The 20,043-nt window shown below is 40.2% G+C and overlaps 1 protein-coding gene across 1 annotated transcript; it reads left to right on the top strand.

The window, feature by feature from the left end:
- The first annotated feature begins 850 nt into the window (after positions 1-850).
- On the top strand, positions 851-19,815 carry rabep2 (rabaptin, RAB GTPase binding effector protein 2). Its single transcript, XM_060902667.1, has 13 exons — positions 851-1,082; positions 3,420-3,590; positions 3,703-3,791; positions 4,528-4,878; positions 5,763-5,858; positions 9,700-9,798; positions 9,939-10,052; positions 10,131-10,209; positions 10,328-10,339; positions 10,462-10,517; positions 14,434-14,532; positions 15,728-15,844; positions 19,578-19,815. Exons 1-13 carry the CDS (start codon positions 1,046-1,048, stop codon positions 19,680-19,682), a joined length of 1,425 nt encoding a protein of 474 aa, XP_060758650.1. The 5' UTR covers positions 851-1,045; the 3' UTR covers positions 19,683-19,815.
- The last annotated feature ends 228 nt before the right edge of the window (positions 19,816-20,043 follow it).

The following is a 20,043-nucleotide window of genomic DNA, read 5'->3' as shown; positions in this document are numbered from 1 at the left end:
CAGACAACCATTCACACCTACGGTCAATTTAGAGTCACCAGTTAACCTAACCTGCATGTCTTTGGACTGTGGGGGAAACCGGAGCACCCGGAGGAAACCCACGCGGACACGGGGAGAACATGCAAACTCCGCACAGAAAGGCCCTCGCCGGCCCCGGGGCTCGAACCCAGGACCTTCTTGCTGTGAGGCGACAGCGCTAACCACTGCACCACTGTGCCGCCCATATTGGATCATTTTCCTCAATAAATAAACGACCAAGTGTAATATTTTTGTCTCATTTGTTTAACTGGTTTCTCTTGATCTACTTTTAGGACTTGTGTGAAAACCTGATGATGTTTTAGGTCCGAAATATCGAAAATTCTAAAGGGTTCACAAACTTTCAAGCACCACTGTAGACTTCTGCTTGTTTAGTGAGGAACAAACTGCTGCAAGATCATCGACGCATTGTGAACGCCCGCTTAATAAACTTGTAGATTGCTTTGTCGATAAATTGAGTTCCTTCATTGTTTTCTAAGAATATTGTGATTGGTAGTAATGTAATAATGTTCTCTTTGTACACTTAAGTTTGAACATATTATCAGGAACTTTGTTGTTGAAATTACCCTTAGTCTGTCTGTGTGTACAATGCATAAGGTCTGAATGACCCTGCATTTTTCAGCTGTTAATATTTAGACAGATTAGATTAGTCTGTTGGCACTAGTATAGCTTTTCTTAATCTATATTCTAAGATAATACGCTGAGAAATAAAGTAGCTCTCTAAACGAGCAAGACCTAAGCCCTCCTTCTTGGTTCATTCCCTTCCTAATCTTCCCTGCGAGCTCGAGCCTACAGGAAGGATGGTGACGTCACTTCCGCAGGGTTAAACCGGGGAAAGTTGTTTCCTGACATACAACACTTGCAGTTATGGACGTTTCTTCTCGTTTTATACGGTTTATTTTTCCAGCTGAACTTTAAGCGTTAACAGGCAGCAAGAGGAAATGCATGTAGATGAATAATAATAATGCTGAAACGGACCGGAAGTGTCATTTTTAAAGAGTTTTAGAGCATGGAGGTGACGAGTAAAGAGGACAGCCAGTCTGTTGGTATGTAAACTATCCTTAGCTAAGTAGCTAACAAACAAGGCGCTTATTGTTGTAAACAAAGTTACTTTGTCGTCTTTGGTCGAGAATGAATTATTCAAATTTAACTCTTTTTTTTTTTTTTTTTTTGGTAATATTTGCTCCATAACAAGCAGTTGGAGCTGTACTTGGTGTTAAATGGTAGAAATATGTCATTTTGACAGCTGTAACACTAGTCATTTATATTTACAAAAACATTATGAACTATTTCCAGGTGTTGTTTTGGCATCTGGAAAAGTTTTTTTTTTTCTTCTGTGACCAACAGATGTTTCAATTTCACAAGTCTTTCACTTGCATGCCATCTTTGATTAACTCAACCAGAACAAATCTGCTTTAATCCAATTATGTTATTAGTGTTTTTATAATTGTGTGTGTGTGTGTGTGTGTGTGTGTGTGTTGAAAAACAAAGGCAGAGACATTTATTTTCTCATTTTGACTTGTGCAGATCTGAAGAGATGAGCTCAGATGGGACTCCCTAAAGTGAATGACGCATGAAATGAAATGGAATGACGAATGACAGCTAGTGATTTGAACAATAAATGGTCCCTTGTCATTCAGATTCTTATAAATGGAATAACGATTGAAATGTAGGTGGAATGACATGCTTTCAGCTCATGAAATGGAATGACGTTGTTTTTTACAAATGGAATGACAGCGTTTCCAGGTGGAATGACATACTTTAAGCTAATGTTATCAGTGATATCCCCTTTTACAAATGGAATGACAGTGTTTTTAGGTGGAATGACATACTTTGAGGCAATGTTATCAGTGATATCACCTATAACCTAACCCTAACCCTAGAAACAATGTCATTCCATTTATTAATTTGATATCACTGATAACATTGCCTCAAAGTATGTCATTCCACCTAGAAACCTTATCATTCCATTTGTAAAAGGTGATATCACGGACAACATTAGCTCAAAGTAAGTCAATACATATAGAAACCCTGTCATTCCATTTGTAAAAGCTGATATCCCACCAAGCACCCACTTATCTTATCCTAGGGAGGTCTAAAACTAAAGATTTCAATCGTTATTCCATTTGTAAGAATCTGAATGACAAGGGACCATTTATTGTTCAAATTTACTACCTGTCATTCGTCATTCCATTTCACGCGTCATTCACTTTAGGGAGTCCTGGCTCCGATTTACAGTGCAGTGACCTGCACATAAAACCTAAAAGTTCTCGGCCTCACCCAGAAACAAGGGGCATCACTCTTGTTTTGTCTTGTATCAGTGTGGACAAAAACTCAACTCAAGTGAAAGAAACGATCAAAGAAAAAAGGAGAGGAAAGCTTCGGGGGGGAAAAAAGCTGGCGTGGAAGCCGTGGTATAGAGCAGTGTTTCTCAACCTTTTTTCAGTCAAGGCACCCTTCAGAAGTATGCAAATTCTCAAGGCATCCCCATATAAAATACATGCAGTCACGCTGACCATACGCTGACCCCGGCAGTGACGTTGTGACATGGGAAAGGGGGCCGTGAGACAGATTTTGATGATGCATGAGGCGGCGATGATCTGCATTAGTGTAACTATCGTTTTTTGGAATTTTAATTCATTTTATTTATTTCAATGTTAGAATATATAATTTTTTGACGGCATCCCGGTTGAGAGGCTGGTATAGCTTTGGAACCAAAAGGTCGCTGGTTCAATTCCCTGGACCAGCAGAAATGGATGAAGTGCCCTTGAGCAAGGCATCTAGGTAGGGTGTGTCAGGGTCCTGTTGTACGTAGATCTGGATAAGAGCGTCTGCTAAATGTAATGGCGTGCTGGACAATTGCTCCAGGACAATGCGCCCGTCCACATAACACAGGTGGTAGGGGCAGAAGAAGCAGAAGCTTTGAACTGTTGACCCATGCACCTTACTCCCCCAATCTGGCACCGTCTGACTGCTATCTGTTTCCCAGTCTGACTTCTATTTCCTTGCATGGTCGCCATTTTCAGAGTGATTTATGATGATGAAGTCATCCATGCTGTTGAGGAAGATCTGGAGGCTCAATCTGTGACCTCCTTCCACAAAGGGATAGCGAAGCTTGAACATCAGTGGAATTGAAGTTGAAGGAGACTATATTGAAAAATAACGCAAGAACAATCTGAGGTTTTCTGGGTGAAGCCGAGAACTTTTTGAAGTGCACCTTTTGCTTGCCTGCTTAAGACAATGTTAAATCCCACGTATCCATCCCAGTTAAAATGCATATCAAAGGTGTCAGGGAGGTACATGGGCAGGGTCAGTCTGCAACCTTGTCTGTCTCTCTATTTATTTATTTATTTATTTATTTATTTATTTATCTATCTCATCAGCCTTGCCTGAAGATGAAGTGAATATACAGCTCCAGCTGCTCGAGTGCCGAGCACAGTTGGAGCACTGGCAGGGAGTGGCAAAGATCTGTGAGCTGAGTAAACAGGAGGAGTTACAGGATCTGCAGAGACAGTGTGACCAGGAGATAGAGTCACTCCATGAGGCCATGAGAGGTGAGGAGCAGAAGAGAAAGTGAAAGGGAAATTTCAGCAGATTTTCTGGTTTCGCTGTACAAATAAGCACCAAGTTTCTCTCTGACTTTAGTTTTCCTCCTTCCTTTCTCAGAAACAGCCTCTCAGTATGAAGCCAGAATATCTGCCCTACAGTCAGAGCGTGCTCAGTGGAGGAGAGCAGGGTTCAGTCCAGAAAACAGGGTGTGTGTGTGTATATGTGTGAGTGGCGAAGAGGAGTTTTTGTGTGAGCAGGGCATGACGTAAAAGTGGAATGCTTAAAAGTACCTTCTCATGTTAAAGAAATATTCCAGTGTTTTTCAACATGATCTGGATCTGTAGTGTGTATGCAATTTCCAAAAGTTGTGATTTCACTGAATTAGAGTAAAAAAAAAAAAACCTCTTTACTTCAACCTTATTTATAATGTGTAAGTGTAAATATATTTATTTTGTTTCAAAATTCTATGCACCATGGATAAAACACTAGAACCATTACCTGTTAATACGTCTGTTTCAACAATGAAGCAATACAGTGAAAAGTAATTCTAGTCCCATTTCAAAAGAGGATGAATTATACACATTTAGAACTTTTATTTCTAAATACCTTTCAATCGAGAATCCATAAAGATGTGTTTTTTTTTGTTCTTAAATATATTTTTGCATAAGTATTTATCAACAACTGCTGTTGGATTACCATATAAAGCATGGGTCAAGTAGTTTTCTGTTCTTTCCTCAGTACATGTTGAAATTCTTGTTTGTGGCAACTCCTGTTGTGTTTATCGTGTGTGTGCAACAGATTGAAAACCTCTGGCGTATTTCTCTATTCAGTTCATACTGTCACTTTTGGTTGTAATACTGCTAATACAGCTTTGCTGCTGCCAGCACTTTGCGTAACCCGACAGTCTGTCTATTTTCTTTACTTGAACCCATTCAACTGTAGGACAGCATAAAGAAAGGAAGGATAGAGAGCGTCTCTCCACCTCGCGAGAGACTGAAGAACGAGTCCTCGGAGTGTGCGGCGGGAGACAGGGACTCTCAGGAGCTGCTGGGTGATCCCTCTGATGCCGAAAGGACAGAGCTCCATATGGAGGGATTCTACACACAGCAGTGTGACTCGTCCTCTCTGTCCTGCTTCTCTCTGGACACACCGTCCCTGCCCCGGCGCATGCCCCCTCAGGACGACACCGCTTCCCTGGTTTCAACAGGAACTTTGGTGCCTGAAGCAATCTACCTGCCCCCACCAGGACACCGGCTGGTCACACACACAGATTGGGATGGACTCCAAGCACAAGTCAGTACAGCAGCTTTTTACAAGAGTTAGTTCTTTCATAGTGAACAATAGTGTTCAGTACTTTGACACGTTCTCCAGTACAACGTCTATGGAGCAGTTGTATCAATGCATCAGCCGTAGTCATGTCGTAAGCAGCTGTTCATACTGATAACATGCATGACCTTATGGTTATGTAACCATTATTCTGATGCCAGTGTTGACGTCGGAATGATCAGACTTTGGGAGAGTGAAAAAGGAGAAGCTGGTTTGTAGCTGTGTTAACGTAAATGGTAACAGGAACTAAACTGTTCTGCAACAGTAAGCTTAACTATAAACTGATTAAAAAGTAGGCGGTCACTTTTTTTTTTTAGTGTAATCATTGGCAAATTGCTGATGTGTAAGAGGACTAAAACATGTTGTTTTGGAAAACAAGGAGGCTATATTGATGTCAAATTCGGTTAGTTTTTTCAGGCCATCATCAGTCTGAAGCTAGGTCAGCGGTGCTGTGCTTGAATTTCACAAGCGGCTGCATATTCAGCAGCAAATACAGGGAAGTGCTGGGTTTTTCTTTCTCAGAATGAGTTTGTCTGTTAAGTCCACAGGAATGAAGTTTTTACTGTTTGCTCAACGCTTATAGCTGTGCAGCTCTGTGTTTCTGTACTAAGTCTATGAGGTGCTGTGTTTTTAGTAAAGACAAGGAGTGTTGTGTAAATATGAGAACTGCTGAGACTGGTTATTACTGAGACATTACTTTCTGCTTTTCACTTCTGTGGGTTTGTTTCAGTATGGAGCTCAAATCTTCGGTAAATATGTTGCTCCTAATGTCCGATACTTGGCATAATAATACCTGGTCACTGTGTAGATGTGGTTCACTTTTTGCTCTTCGCTGTTATTGTGATTATCAGGTGGCAGAACTTGAGGAAGAATTGACCCAGTTGAGGGAGCAGAAGGCACAACTTGAGAAAGAGCTGGACACTCAGACAACAGAAACCCAGAATCAGGTAGAGAAATGTTGACTCTCGTATGACTTTGGAGAGAAATGTTGACTCTCCAGAGTAAGTTTCCGGATTAAGTCATAGGAAGAAATATGAAAAAATGACGGCGACATTTAAAACCTGGACACAGTGTATAATTAAGTTATTCCACGAAAACGAGTTGTGCATGAGCTGATAGCCATAAGCCATGTACAATGAGATTGTGGATGGAATAAAACAGTTATTCCACATTCACTGGACTTTGAGAAATGGAGCTTTTTTTTTTTTTTTTGAAAATTCGATTAAAAACTTAATACAAAACATCCAACAAAATCATTCCCACTTAAGCGGACTTCTTAACCTATCGATGGCTGCACGAGTTAACTTTAGTGTTGTTTTTTTGTAGAAAGTGCCGTCTTGCTGTCTTGAGCCTCACTCACAACCTGCTGTACGTGCTGCTACGGGTGGTCTACGGTAAAAAATTTGGCAAAACCATGCTTGAGACTTGCGCGACACTTGCGTGTGTTCGGCGCCGTAGAAGGTCGTAGACTGCCCGTGGAGACTTTTGGTCCTGCATATGCAAATTCTACAGGTCTTGCGACAAATCAAGAACGCAAACGCTACGTACAGGACCCGTACTCCTTTTGTACGCCTGAACCAAGTCAGCAGCACGGCTAGTAGGGGCTTTTTGCAATGACAGTAAGACGCATGAGTGACGCATGGTCATTGTATGAGTGACGTACCTGAAGGCCAATTTATGCTGACAACCCAGTCCTCGCAGATGGCGTCGCAGATGGCGTCTGCGAAGCCCCCCCCCTTCGCAGACGCTCTGCGTGCACCTCCCAAAAATTGTGACCACCGCAGACAGCGTAGCAGACAAGAGGGCTCTGATTGGTCCACTCTACATCCGCTGTACACGCACTTCCGCTTCCCTACTTTCCCGGTTTGTTTTGTTTTCATGACCGCCATTTTTAAAAACATGAGCGAAGATGGAGCAGCACGAAGAGCGGTTGATCGAGGAAGTGAGGAAGTACGTACATCTATACGACTCCAGTTCTAGTCATTATAAGTAACCGGAGGATAAACACTCCACTAACCACACCCACCAACTACTCCTAGCGATTTCACGACTTCGCGCCCCCTTGCGTTGTGCCGGTGAATAACATCGCGCACGCCTATTACTCCCCGCTCAACAATAAGTTACAACTGTCTGCGAAAAGCTGTCTGCGAAAGCCTTGTCGCAAGAGCATGCAGAGGCCTTCAGAAGTACTACACAAGTATTCCACGCTTGCTATTTGTGCGGCCCGCAAGACAGAAGTACATCTCACTTTCTACCCTTATGTGTGGCCTGCACACAGCACACGCGACCTGCACGCAGCGCACGCGACACGAGGGGCAAGACTCTGGGTATATATATTGGGAAGGAACCGATCATGTAGCGTGTAGCATTGTAGAAGGGAAGAAGACCACCTCATTTGCTGTTTTTATTTGAGTATATGTTAATTTACCATGCAAAAATCAAATAATAAAACGTGAGTATAAGGGAATAACGCATTTTATTACATTGTAAAAAATCCCAACTAAATAGCCCAACAGTTTGAGCACTGAAACACACTTTGACTCTGAGCTGCTGTCCTGCTCTTACTCCTGCTGAGTGGTGGGACGGGGTGTCAGGATGTCCTTGTCCTCATCACTGAGCATGGCACAATGGCCTGACAGCGATGATGGGATTGCAATGTCCTCACTTCTGGGCGTCATTAGCTGAAACATGCATGAAAATCAGCATATATAATATTAATTACATAAGCATATAGATATTGAAATGAATGTTTAAAGCGTGTGTATTTACCTGTGAAAATATCTCTGGTGGGGTGCTGGGCCTTCTGCCGGCTTGAAGGCACAGCATACGTACTTCTCCCTGTCCGTGCAGGGCTTGCTGGTGCTGCTACCATCATCATCATCAAATTCTTCCTCCTCCTCCCCCTCTGCTGTTTCAGGCTGGGTTACTTCACTTTTGTTTGCTTCTTCTTGGGTCCCATTTTCTAAACTTTAAACTGAAAATTTTTCCCACAAAATATCGTGTTCTTCAGTCGAAAGACAGATGCAGAACACTGCAGACATGCTGGTTTTATACCCACTCCTGGCTTGCATCACACGCAAGTTGTGAGTGATTGTAACGTGCTAATCACATGCTTCACAAGTGCAGTACGAACTCGTAGCGCAGGAAACTGGTAAAATGCAAGTCTCGCACACACACTGATCACGTGCGTCAGACACGCGCTTTCCACGGGCTAACGGCGCAATTTTCCCCATGCCTCGAGAAAGTCAGGTGTGCAACCTGTACTTGACAAGTATTTTGCCTGTACTCCTCCCCCAAACTTCCCCCGGGTTCACTGCGGCACGGCTGCGAGCTACCAAACCCTGCGACCTGTGCATGTCAAACGCTTACAGCAGGTTGTGAGTGAGGTTTTAGCTTTAGACATTTTATTTAATTCTTCCTTGGACATTTCAATTATGTAATTTTCAAACTTCTTTGAGCTCTTGAACCAGTCTAAAAAAATTCAACAAATTTTAATGCTTAAAGATGAAGAATGTAAACAAACTGGCGAAATGACAGGAGCAATTTGTGAAAAATGCAGCAATAATAATTCTTGGAAAAAAAAAGATACTTTTATTCTATAGCTGTTTGTTGCTTGTTTTTGCCTTTTTTGGGGTTTTGCTTTCGAGTAGTTTTTATTTCGTCCTCGGTTTGTTTAGCAACACGTGCCGCCATTTTGTTTTTCTCTTCTCATGGTATATGAGCTGATAGCCTAGTAGTAGAGTAGCCAATCAGAGCATGTGATTGCTCATATCCAGTGAATGTGGATAGAATGATGGTTGTTGTATTTAACAATTATTTGCCGAAGGTGAAGTGAATAATGGTGAATAATTACTGAGAAGTCGTCAAGGTTATTCTTCACCGATATTCACTGAACCTGAGGTGGATAATTGTTTTAATATAAATACACAGGTGATTTTATAAAAAAAAAAAAAGTATTAAAAAAAATTTATTTCCATCTTCAAAAGCGGAATGCAAATGTCCGCTTAAAGGTGCAGCACAAACTTGTCACTTATCTACGCCGAGTCATAAAATACTTTGTTTTGAAATCGATAAAATAAATCACAATTCCACCTTACCTTTGAATAGTTTTAGACCCAGCTTCGTAGCATCTTTAGTGCTTTTAGGAACAGCATTTTCTTTCATAATTTGTAATTCTTCCTCACTTACGGTGACGAAGCGATCGGCCGCCATTTTGCCAAGTCTCTTGAGGTGATTATTGAGAAATAGTTCGAATTTTTCAACCAGTCTGCGTGTATGATTTCCTATAATCACGTCCATATTTATGCTAAATAGATTTAATATCTGTTATATAATTAAGTCCTTCAGATTGTTTTAAGATAATTAAATTTTTTCCTAAATTGGAAATTACACTCACATGTTCACTTAAATGAGTCAGGTCAAAGATTCGACTAGTTTGTGAATGACACATCGCTGCTTGATAATGCTGCGCATGGTTTAATGTAATCTCTAGTAATAATTATCACTGCCTGCGTTTGCATTAGTAAAACAGGAATGGCTGGTATATTTTATGACGTAATAAAATGTGCATGGTTTCAGCCCCACCTTTCTTAATAGAGTGTGGCAAATATGTATTTAAGTAGTAGTGATTCACATTTTGACTCATCTGCACATTTGGATATTGTGGATGAGACTAAAAAAATTCTGATCAACGGTCTCAGGTTGGGCCTAAATTCAAGGTTCTGCTCCGAATCGGGTAGAAATTGTTAGTTTGTGAATAAGATGCGCATGAATGTGTGTGATACACAGGTGGCAGTGCTCCAGTCCCAGGTGCAGACCTCGGAGACTCTCCTCCAAGAGCTGCAGAAATCTTTCAGCCAATCACAGAACGCTGTACAGAGCAGATTGGTGAGTAAGGATGGCTGAAAACGGTGAGCAAAATGGTCCTTTTAGATTTAGTGATTTGGAAGATTCTCTTATCTAGAGTGAGTTACAAAAAATCTAGCATGTTTATGCATGTATGGTGAAAGTGGTCTTCCTGTGTGCAGAAAGAGCTGTCTCTGTCTCAGAGGAGAGTATGTAGTGAACTGTCAAGGCTGAAAGGGGGAGAGGTGGAAGGGAACACAGCTGGAGAGGAACACCCAGAGCTGTTTACTCTACAGGTAGCATGTTTCTTTGTGTGTGTGTCCTGTGTGTGTGTGTTTCCAAGATTAATTTTTAATCAGCCTGTCTCTGTGTAGGGAGCACACACGGAAGAGAGGCTGCGTATTGAAATAGTGAACTTAAGGGAACAGCTGGAGATGCGGACAGAAGAGAGCGGTTAGTATGTTTATTTGTTTCTGATGCCTTCTGCTTATTGAGTGCTTTTTTTTTTTTTCCCTGGTGTGTGTTTAACTGGTGCTTGTAATAACGTGTTGCTCTTTCTCTGCTCCTTCAGAGGTCCTGGAGGGTGAGTTGAATCCATCTTTAAAATTTTGCAGTACATGTCCAGAAGAAACGATGGCTATTCCTCATAAAGAACGTCATGACGTGGTGTAAATATGATGTGTGTGCGTTTTTTGTATTTCTCAGTCCAGTTCTCCAGCCTTAAAACAGAGACCGACCGCATCCAAAGCGAAAAAGAGAAGGTGTGTGTGTGAGTGTTACAAAGACAGAACACCATGGTAGGGCTATAGTAGATGAACAAAAATTAGACATTCAGATTTTACTGTTTCAGGTGATCATGTCATGATATGCCTTGCAGAAATAAAAACAAACTTCTGAACTTGTGATGTCATGGTTAGAGATTGAGATCAAAATACTCAGTCAAAAACAAATAAATATATATAGACTGGTACCAAAATCCAGAATTGTGACACCCAAAGGCATTTTTGAGACAAAGTCGGCAAACAGTCTTATTTTGTCAATTTGGGTGTGCCGAATTCAAATCTGCAATATGCCGAGCTCTATCTGACCTCTGTTGACCTCTAGAAGTCATTGAACTTTGGGCCTGTAAATGTCTCAGCTGAACCCAGTTTCTCAGCTTTCTAAGGAATGAAATGTACTAAAATGATTAATGAAGTTAGCAAATGGCCTTGTTTGTTAAATGTTTGGGTGCTGAATTCATTTTTCATTTGTAAAACGACATATGACCTCTGATAACCGCAAGGTCATTAAACTTGGCCTATAGGCCTATGCATTTAACGGCATTTTTAAACTGACTTTACTCCCCCAAAAAGAATAATGAACAGACAAAAAACAAATAGAAAGGAACAAATACAACATTAAATGCCAGTCCATGTACAGTGGTGCTTGGAAGTTTGTGAACCCTTTAGAATTTTCTATATTTCAACATAAATATGACCTAAAACGTCATCAGATTTTCACACAAGTCCTAAAAGTAGATAAAGAGAACCCAGTTAAACAAATGAGACAAAAATATTATACTTGGTCATTTATTTATTGAGGAAAATGATCCAATATTGCATATCTGTGAGTGGCAAAAGTATGTGAACCTTTGCTTTCAGTATCTGGTGTGACCCCCTTGTGCAGCAATAACTGCAACTAGACGTTTCCGGTAACTGTTGATCAGTCCTGCACACCGGCTTGGAGGAATTTCAGCCCGTTCCTCCGTACAGAACAGCTTCAACTCTGGGATGTTGGTGGGTTTCCTCACATGAACTGCTCACTTCAGGTCCTTCCACAGCATTTCGATTGGATTAAGGGCAGGACTTTGACTTGGCCATTCCAAAACATTAACTTTATTCTTCTTTAACCATTCTTTGGTAGAACGACTTGTGTGCTTAGGGTCGTTGTCTTGCTGCATGACCCGCCTTCTCTTGAGATTCAGTTCATGGACAGATGTCCTGACATTTTCCTTTAGAATTCGCTGGTATAATTCAGAATTCATTGTTCCATCAATGATGGCAAGCCATCCTGGCCCAGATGCAGCAAAAGAGGCCCAAGCCATGATACTACCACCACCATGTTTCACAGATGGGATAAGGTTCTTGTGCTAGAATGCAGTGTTTTCCTTTCTCCAAACATAACATTTCTCATTTAAACCAAAAAGTTCTATTTTGGTCTCATCCATCCACAAAACACTTTCCAATAACCTTCTGGCTTGTCCACGTGATCTTTAGCAAACTGAAGATGAGCAGCAATGTTCTTTTTGGAGAGCAGTGGCTTTCTCCTTGCAACCCTGCCATGCACACCATTTGTTGTTCAGTGTTCTCCTGATGGTGGACTCATGACCATTAACATTAGCCAATGTGAGAGAGGCCTTCAGTTGCTTAGAAGTTACCCTGGGGTCCTTTGTGACCTTGCCGACTATTGCACGCCTTGCTCTTGGAGTGATCTTTGTTGGTCGACCACTCCTGGGGAGGGTAACAATGGTCTTGATTTTCCTCCATTTGTACACAATCTGTCTGACTGTGGATTGGTGGAGTCCAAACTCTTTAGAGATGCTTTTGTAACCTTTTCCAGCCTGATGAGCATCAACAATGCTTTTTCTGAGGTCCTCAGAAATCTCCTTTGTTCGTGCCATGACACACTTCCACAAACATGTATTGTGAAGATCAGATTTTGATAGATCCCTGTTCTTTAAATAAAACAGGGTGCCCACTCACGCCTGATTGTCATCCCATTGATTGAAAACACCTGACTCTAATTTCACCTTCAAATTACCTGCTAATCCTAGAGGTTCACATACTTTTGCCACTCGCAGATATGTAATATTGGATCATTTTCCTCACTAAATAAATGACCAAGTATAATATTTTTGTCTCATTTGTTTAACTGGGTTCTCTTTATCTACTTTTAGGACTTGTGTGAAAATCTGATGATGTTTTAGGTCATATTTATGCAGAAATATAGAAAATTCTAAAGGGTTCACAAACTTTCAAGCGCCACTGTACATGTGACTTACTTTTCACAGTGAGAATGCCTAGGCGATCACCTTACATAACATTGCATTACATTTAGCGGTTATTGTTTATACAAAGCTACTGAAAAAAGGACAGATTCAGCAGCGTACAAAATGTGGGGGCATACAGGGTATACAGGTTAATCAGGGTTAGTATATATGAGAGTTTTTTTCTTTGTTGTTTGTTTTTTGTAAAGGCTTTACCCCGTTTAAAACAAAACAAAAAACAAACAACAAAGAAAAAAACTCTCATATATCCTAACCCTGATTAACCTGTATACCCTGTACGCCCCCACATTTTGTATGCTGCTGAATCTGTCCTTTTTTCAGTAGCTTTGTATAAACAATAACCGCTAAATGTAATGCAATGTTATGTAAGGTGATCGCCTAGGCATTCTCATTGTGAAAAGTAAGTCACATGTACATGGACTGGCATTTAATGTTGTATTTGTTCCTTTCTATTTGTTTTTTGTCTGTTCATATTCTTTTTGGGGGAGTAAAGTCAGTTTAAAAATGCCGTTAAATGCATAGGCCTATTGAGGTATTTCACCTGACGTCACAGGGTCACGTGACGCCCCGGTGTCCGCCATTTTGGACGGCAAGCTAGCTAATGTCAACAACAGTATCTGGTATGTTACTGTAGCAATGTTTACATTCAGTCATTTGGATGACTGTTAAAACCTTTCAGTCTCAAGTTTTTCCTTTACTGGATTTACTAGTTTACTGAGCCGGCCGGCCCCAGAGCGCTAGCTGGCCAGCCAGCCCGCCCCGGAGCGCGCTCAGTAAACTAGTAAATACAGTAAAGGAAAAAATTATAACGGGCCATGTCTCAACAGACTAAGAAGTTATTTCAATGACATTTAATAACATTTTGTTTATCCTGAGGACCGAAAGTAAATGAAAATGTGAACAAATCTTAGCTGTCAGTGAATAATCCTGGTGGAAGCAGGTAAACGTTGTTCTCTAAGCCTGCTAACCTCAATTTTTGCAAATACCTCTCCCTCTGCTCGCCCTGTAAATGCCCTACGTCGCTGGATAGTGAAGGTGTTTTCTGCATCTCGCTCCTTTTTCTTTTATGTTTTTCGTTTGTCGCCTTCCTCGCATTCAAACTGATTCGAGCCGTGCCGTCCAAAATGGCAGCGTCACATGACTTGGTCACGTGAGTGAAATACCTCAATAGGCCAAGTTTAATGACCTTGAGGTTATCAGAGGTCATATGTCGTTTTACAAATGAAAAATGAATTCAGCACCCAAACATTTAACGAACAAGGCCATTTGCTAACTTCATTAATCATTTTAGTACATTTCATTCCTTCGAAAGCTGAGAAACTGGGTTCAGCTGAGAAGTTTACAGGCCCAAAGTTCAATGACCTCTAGAGGTCAACAGAGGTCAGATAGAGCTCGGCATATTGCAGATTTGAATTCGGCACACCCAAATTGACAAAATAAGACTGTTTGCCGACTTTGTCTCAAAAATGCCTTTAACTTCTTAAATAAGCACTTTTTTGAATTTTGGTACCAGTCTAATATACATGTATGTGTTTTGATTCTTTTTTCCAAATGATTCCCTGTATTCCAGTGTATTAAAATAATAATGAGATGAAGAGGTTCATATGTTAATCGCGTGTCTGATTTTTAAGTTGGAGGGCGAGCTGCAGGAATGTCGCACTGAGCTGCAAGGCCTCCGGGTGGCACTGTCGCATCTCCAGAGAGACAGCAAGACCCAGAACCACGAGAAGGTATTAAGAAGAAGAAGCCTTTATTTGTCACATGCACACTCAAGCACAGTGAAATTTGTTTCTGCATTTAACCCATCTGAAGCAGTGAACACGCACACATACCCAGAGAAGTGGGCAGCCATGCTGCAGCGCCTGGGGAGCAGTTGGGGGTTAGGTGCCTTGCTCAAGGGCACTTCAGCCCAACCTTCGGCCATGGCCACCCCACGTTAACCTAATTGCATGTCTTTTGAACTGTGGGGGAAGCCAGAGGAAACCCAGACCGAAAAGAAGTGAGAGGAGGAAAGGGGGAGAACATGCAAACGCCACACTGAAAGGCCCTCTGTCAGCCGCTGGGCTCAAACCCAGAACCTTCTTGCTGTGAGGCGACAGTATTAACCACTACACCACCATGCCGCCCACTGGCTTGTGTGTATGTAGTATTTGCATGTGATTAATATCTCCACCAGCTCTCCACTCATCTGCTCCCTCCAAACATATACTCTACTTTTTTTTTTTATTTATAACAAAACTTATTTATATATTTTAATTTAATGTGCCTAAAATTTTTACAGCGCAGGTTAAATAAGGAGGGGAAAAAAAAAAACCTGTAACGACCCCCACCCCCTTTTTTCCCACATATTTTTAAGCCATTTCACAGTTTTTTAAGAATATATGCTAAAATCGTCAATCTATTAAAAGTGCCTTTAATCAGTTTGTAATTATATAAAAAAAAAAGTTTTTGAAAAACATTTTACAATGTCTGTGATATCTCAGAGTATATTGTGATATAATTTGTGTTTTAAATTTTAAAAGCACAATATTATCAAAAAAATTTGCATCTTAAATCAGATTTGGAAAACGTCTGGATATAGAAACTGTATACGGAACATTGCAGCAGTATATTTAATAATGAATAGTTTTCCCCCAAATGCTTCAAACAACTTTTGGATTTATTTATTTAGTCTAGATTGTAAATGTTTGTGTTGAATATAAAAAGAAAATGTATCACGAATGGAACAACAGTGTACTATGTCTCATCCTTCCATTCTGACCAAAGTTACAGATGGATGAAATTATGCGCTTTTTTTAATTTATTTTTTGAGTCAGTAACTTTACATATGTGTGTATTACAGTAAATAAATGTCTTGCTGCTGTTGTTGCATGTAACAAAGCGTCTTGATTTGGCTCTCACAAATCGTCTCTCTCTTTTTCTCAGTCAGTGCTGCAGGATCAGTGTTTAGAGCTGCGCAGTCAGGTGATCAGTCTGCGCAGTCAGTTGGACACCAGCCAGGCTGTACAGAGGGATTTTGTGCAGCTCTCACAGTCACTACAGGTACACAGACCTAACGTGTGCTCATTTGGGCAGGTGTTCACATGCAAGTGCTTTGATTTAAACCTGAAACATCAACAACCTGTTCTATTCTATTTTGCTTTGCTAAGCGAACACTAGCAATTAATAGTTTATGGTTTATACACTGTTTGAACTTGGGTAGCTTTCTGGCTATCAAAAACAAACATGCGTTATCAAGAAAGTGTCCAGCTAAGATTACCTAGCTAGCTAACAAGCTAATGTGAGGCCCGATTGAAAATGGCACCCTGTGCCATGTGCTCCTATTCCAAGTTCATATCTTTAGTGCAAGAGTGATCAAACGTGCAGTGTGCATTCAGTGGATTGTCACTAGCTTGGGTCTACCTACTGGCTGTTTGAACCATTAACCTTCATCCTACCAAGTGGGGTCCATCTGGACCCCGCACCTATATGTTTGTTTGCCATTTTAAAAATATGTGACATACTGCCTCACCGTTTTATGAATTTGTCGGAATTTATGTCTTAATTAAAACACTAAAGCACCGGAAGATCAGCTTTTTGCATTGTGAAGGTATAATTAATTTGTTACTGGGGTCCAACCGGACCCCAGAGTAAAGTTTATCTGTCTTTCATTTTATAATTGAATAGCACACTGAAAGTTAACTTCTTTTATTTCTTTTATGTTCCATAATGAAACTACCAAGGCATTCCTTCTTGGGGTCCGTGTGGACCCCACTGCTGCAATAAGCACAGGCTGCAAAACAAAAGCCCTAAATTATTTTACAATTACTTTTTTGTTTTAAATTCTGTAAGAAAAGACCTAAGTTGTAATCCAGAATGTTTTACAGCTGCATGAGCTGCAAAAATCATGTATATAATGCCAATTTTTTTTTGTGGCGCTATAATTTGCTACATGTATGCTAGTTATTGCAATATTATTGCAATGTTATTGCATTTATAATACATCACTGATATTCAGCCATAGTGGATTTTGTTCTTCAATAAAGTTATGTCTGTTTGCTGCATTGAATTGGTTCTTACTGCATTGATTTCAAGGTATTCCCTCCTGGGCTCCATACGGACCCCGCCTGGTAGTTTGTGTATGTAAAATTGGCTGGTAGGATGAAGGTTAAGTGTGTTCTTTATGCCTTGGGCCCTTTAATGTATTGCTGTTATTAATACAAGATGTTCTGAACAAAACGTATCTGGTGATTTTGTCTTTATAAGCTTTAATTTTAAAGAAAAGTATTGGGGTCCAAACGGACCCCACATGGTAAGATTAAGGTGTAAAATAGCATGGTAGGATGAGGGTTAACGGGGATCCCATAAGTCATGGAATTTCAAAGTCTATTCCAGACATGAAATATCAGGGAACTTTGTTTGTAGCATGTTCAAATATGTTGCTGTTTATCAAAATGTAATATTTTCTATGCATTATTTTACATACAGGACACTTTTTCGATGGAATAAAAATGTTCTATTCCCTTCTAGCGGGTTTCATTGATCTGGTTTGATAATATGCAATATTGTTAGCATATCGTTTATCCTACGTGTATTACGTCACTCTACCCAATGGAGAATGAGTGTTGAGTATGGTTTGATATTGCATGGTTGTCAAGGCAACATGACGTCACACATCAGAGACGTAAAACTTCCACACTAGCGAGCAACTGTGACAATTTGTAAACAAACATGGCTGCCAAGTTTGCTTTGTTAAATACGGAAGAGTTTGAGAGAATTTTGAAAGAGAAAGACACGTTGAGCACCCGAAAGGAATGTGTATGTACAACCCCAATTCCAAAAAGCTGGGACACTGTATAAACTGTAAATAAAAACAGAATGCGCTAATTTGCAATTCATGGAAATCCTATATTTCATTGAAAATAGTACAAAGACAACATATCAAATGTTGAAACTGAGAAATTTTAATGTTTTTTGAAAAATATATGCTCATTTTGAATTTGTTGTCCGCAACACTTTTCAAAAAAGTTGGGACAGGGGCATGTTTACCACTGTGTTGCATCACCGCTACTTTTAACACCACTCTGTAAATGTTTGGGAACGGATGAGACCAATTGCTGTAGTTTTGAAAGAGAAATGTTCCATTCTTGCCTGATATACAATTTCATTTACTCAACAGTTTGGGGTCTCCTTTGTCATATTTTGTGCTCCGTAATGCACCAAATGTTTAAAATGGGAGACAGGGCTGGACTGCAGGCAGGCCAGTTTAGCACCCGGACTCTTTTATGATGGAGCTATGCAGTTTTAATATGTGCAGAAAGCAGTTTGGCATTGTCTTGCTGAAAGAAGGAAGGCCTTCCCTGAAAAAAGATTTTGTCTGGATGGCAGCATATTGCTCTGGAATGTGTATATATCATTCAGCATTAATGATGCCTTCCCAGATGTACAAGCTACCCATGTCATGCACTCTAATGCCCCCTCATACCATCACAGATGCTGGCTTTTGAACTGTGCACTGATAACAAGCCAGATGGTCCCTCTCCTCTTTAGCCTGGAGGACGTGGTGTCCATGATTTGTAATAAAAATTTCTACTTTTGATTCATCAGACCTTGGGACAATTTTCCACTTCGCCTCAGTCCATCATAAGAGCTTAGGCCAAGAGAAGGTGGCGGTGTTTCTGGATATTGTTTATATCTGGTTTTAACTTGCATTTGTGGATGCAGTAAAGAACTGTTTTAACAGACGATGGTTTTCTGAAGTGTTCCTGAGCCCATACAGTGATTTCCACTACAGACACGTGTCTGCTTTTAACGCAGTGTTGCCTGAGGGCCTGAAGATCACAGGCATCCATTGTCAGTTTTCAGCCTTGTCTCTTGCATACAGAGATTTCTCCAGATTCTCTGAATCTTTTCATGATATTGTGGACCATAGATGATGTGATCCCCAAATTCTTTGCAATTTTACATTGAGGAACGTTATTATTAAATTGTTGCGCTGTTTGCCCATGCAGTCTTTCACAGAGCGATGAACCCCTCCCCATCTTTACTTCTGAGAGACTCTGCCTCTCTGGGATGCTCTTTTTATACCCAGTCATGTTACTGACCTGTTACCAATTAACCAAATTAGCTTTTTTTTTTTTTTGCATTACACAACTTTTTCAGTCTTTTGTTGCCCCGTCCCAACTTTTCTGAAACGTGTTGCTGACATCAAATTCAAAATGAGCATATATTTTTCAAAAAACAAAGTTTCTCGGGTTTCAACATTTGATATGTTGTCTTTGTACTATTTTCAATGAAATATAGGGTTTCCATGATTTGCGAATCTTCATGTTCTGTTTTTTATTTATGTTTTACACAGTGTCCCAAATTTTTTGGAATTGGGGTTGTATAATAATAATATTTGCTGCCTTTTTTTTTATGGTATATCAGATATATTCCATTCAACTAGCTTAGTATTGAACGAGTCGAAGACGAATGGAATATATCTAATATACCACTCAACGCCAGCCAATATTATTTAATGACTGGGTTATTTCACTATGTTTAATCAGTGAAAACTTTATGTATTGTACTGAAAATGTCTGTGACATAGTAAATAAAGCTAACAAACTGATGCAATTAAAATACTGTGGCTGTTCATTATAGATTATGGAAATGCAGCTTTTTAGTCTGTGAAAGTCAGGGAAAAGTTGGGGCAAAAAAAAATTTGGCATTTGACTTGGCATGCAGTGAATATTCTGCCTGCAAAGGTTAGCAGTTTTCCACATAAGCATGTAAGCTGCTGTCATGTTTTCAGGTGAAGATGGAGCAGATTCGTCAGGCAGAATCTCTGGACCAAGTCAAGCATATCCTTGGAGAACAACTTGAAGAAGAAAGTGACCAGCTCAGCAGTGCCACATGAGCCAGTAGGACATGATCACCCTTTCTCTGGACCAAAGTGAAAAGGACCTCTTTATGTTATGGCCATAGAAATGAACCAGTTTCAAGCTCAGTCTAACAAATGAAGAGTCTACAACCCCGATTCCAAAAAAGTTGGGACAAAGTACAAATTGTAAATAAAAACAGAATGCAATGATGTGGAAGTTTCAAAATTCCATATTTTATTCAGAATAGAACATAGATGACATATCAAATGTTTAAACTGAGAAAATGTATCATTTAAAGAGAAAAATTAGGTGATTTTAAATTTAATGACAACAACACATCTCAAAAAAGTTGGGACAAGGCCATGTTTACCACTGTGAGACATCCCCTTTTCTCTT

This window comes from Neoarius graeffei, chromosome 20, assembly GCF_027579695.1.
Source record: "Neoarius graeffei isolate fNeoGra1 chromosome 20, fNeoGra1.pri, whole genome shotgun sequence".
NCBI lineage: Eukaryota > Metazoa > Chordata > Actinopteri > Siluriformes > Ariidae > Neoarius > Neoarius graeffei.
Note: the sequence above shows the minus strand (reverse complement) of the source record. Positions and strands in the feature narration are given on the sequence as shown.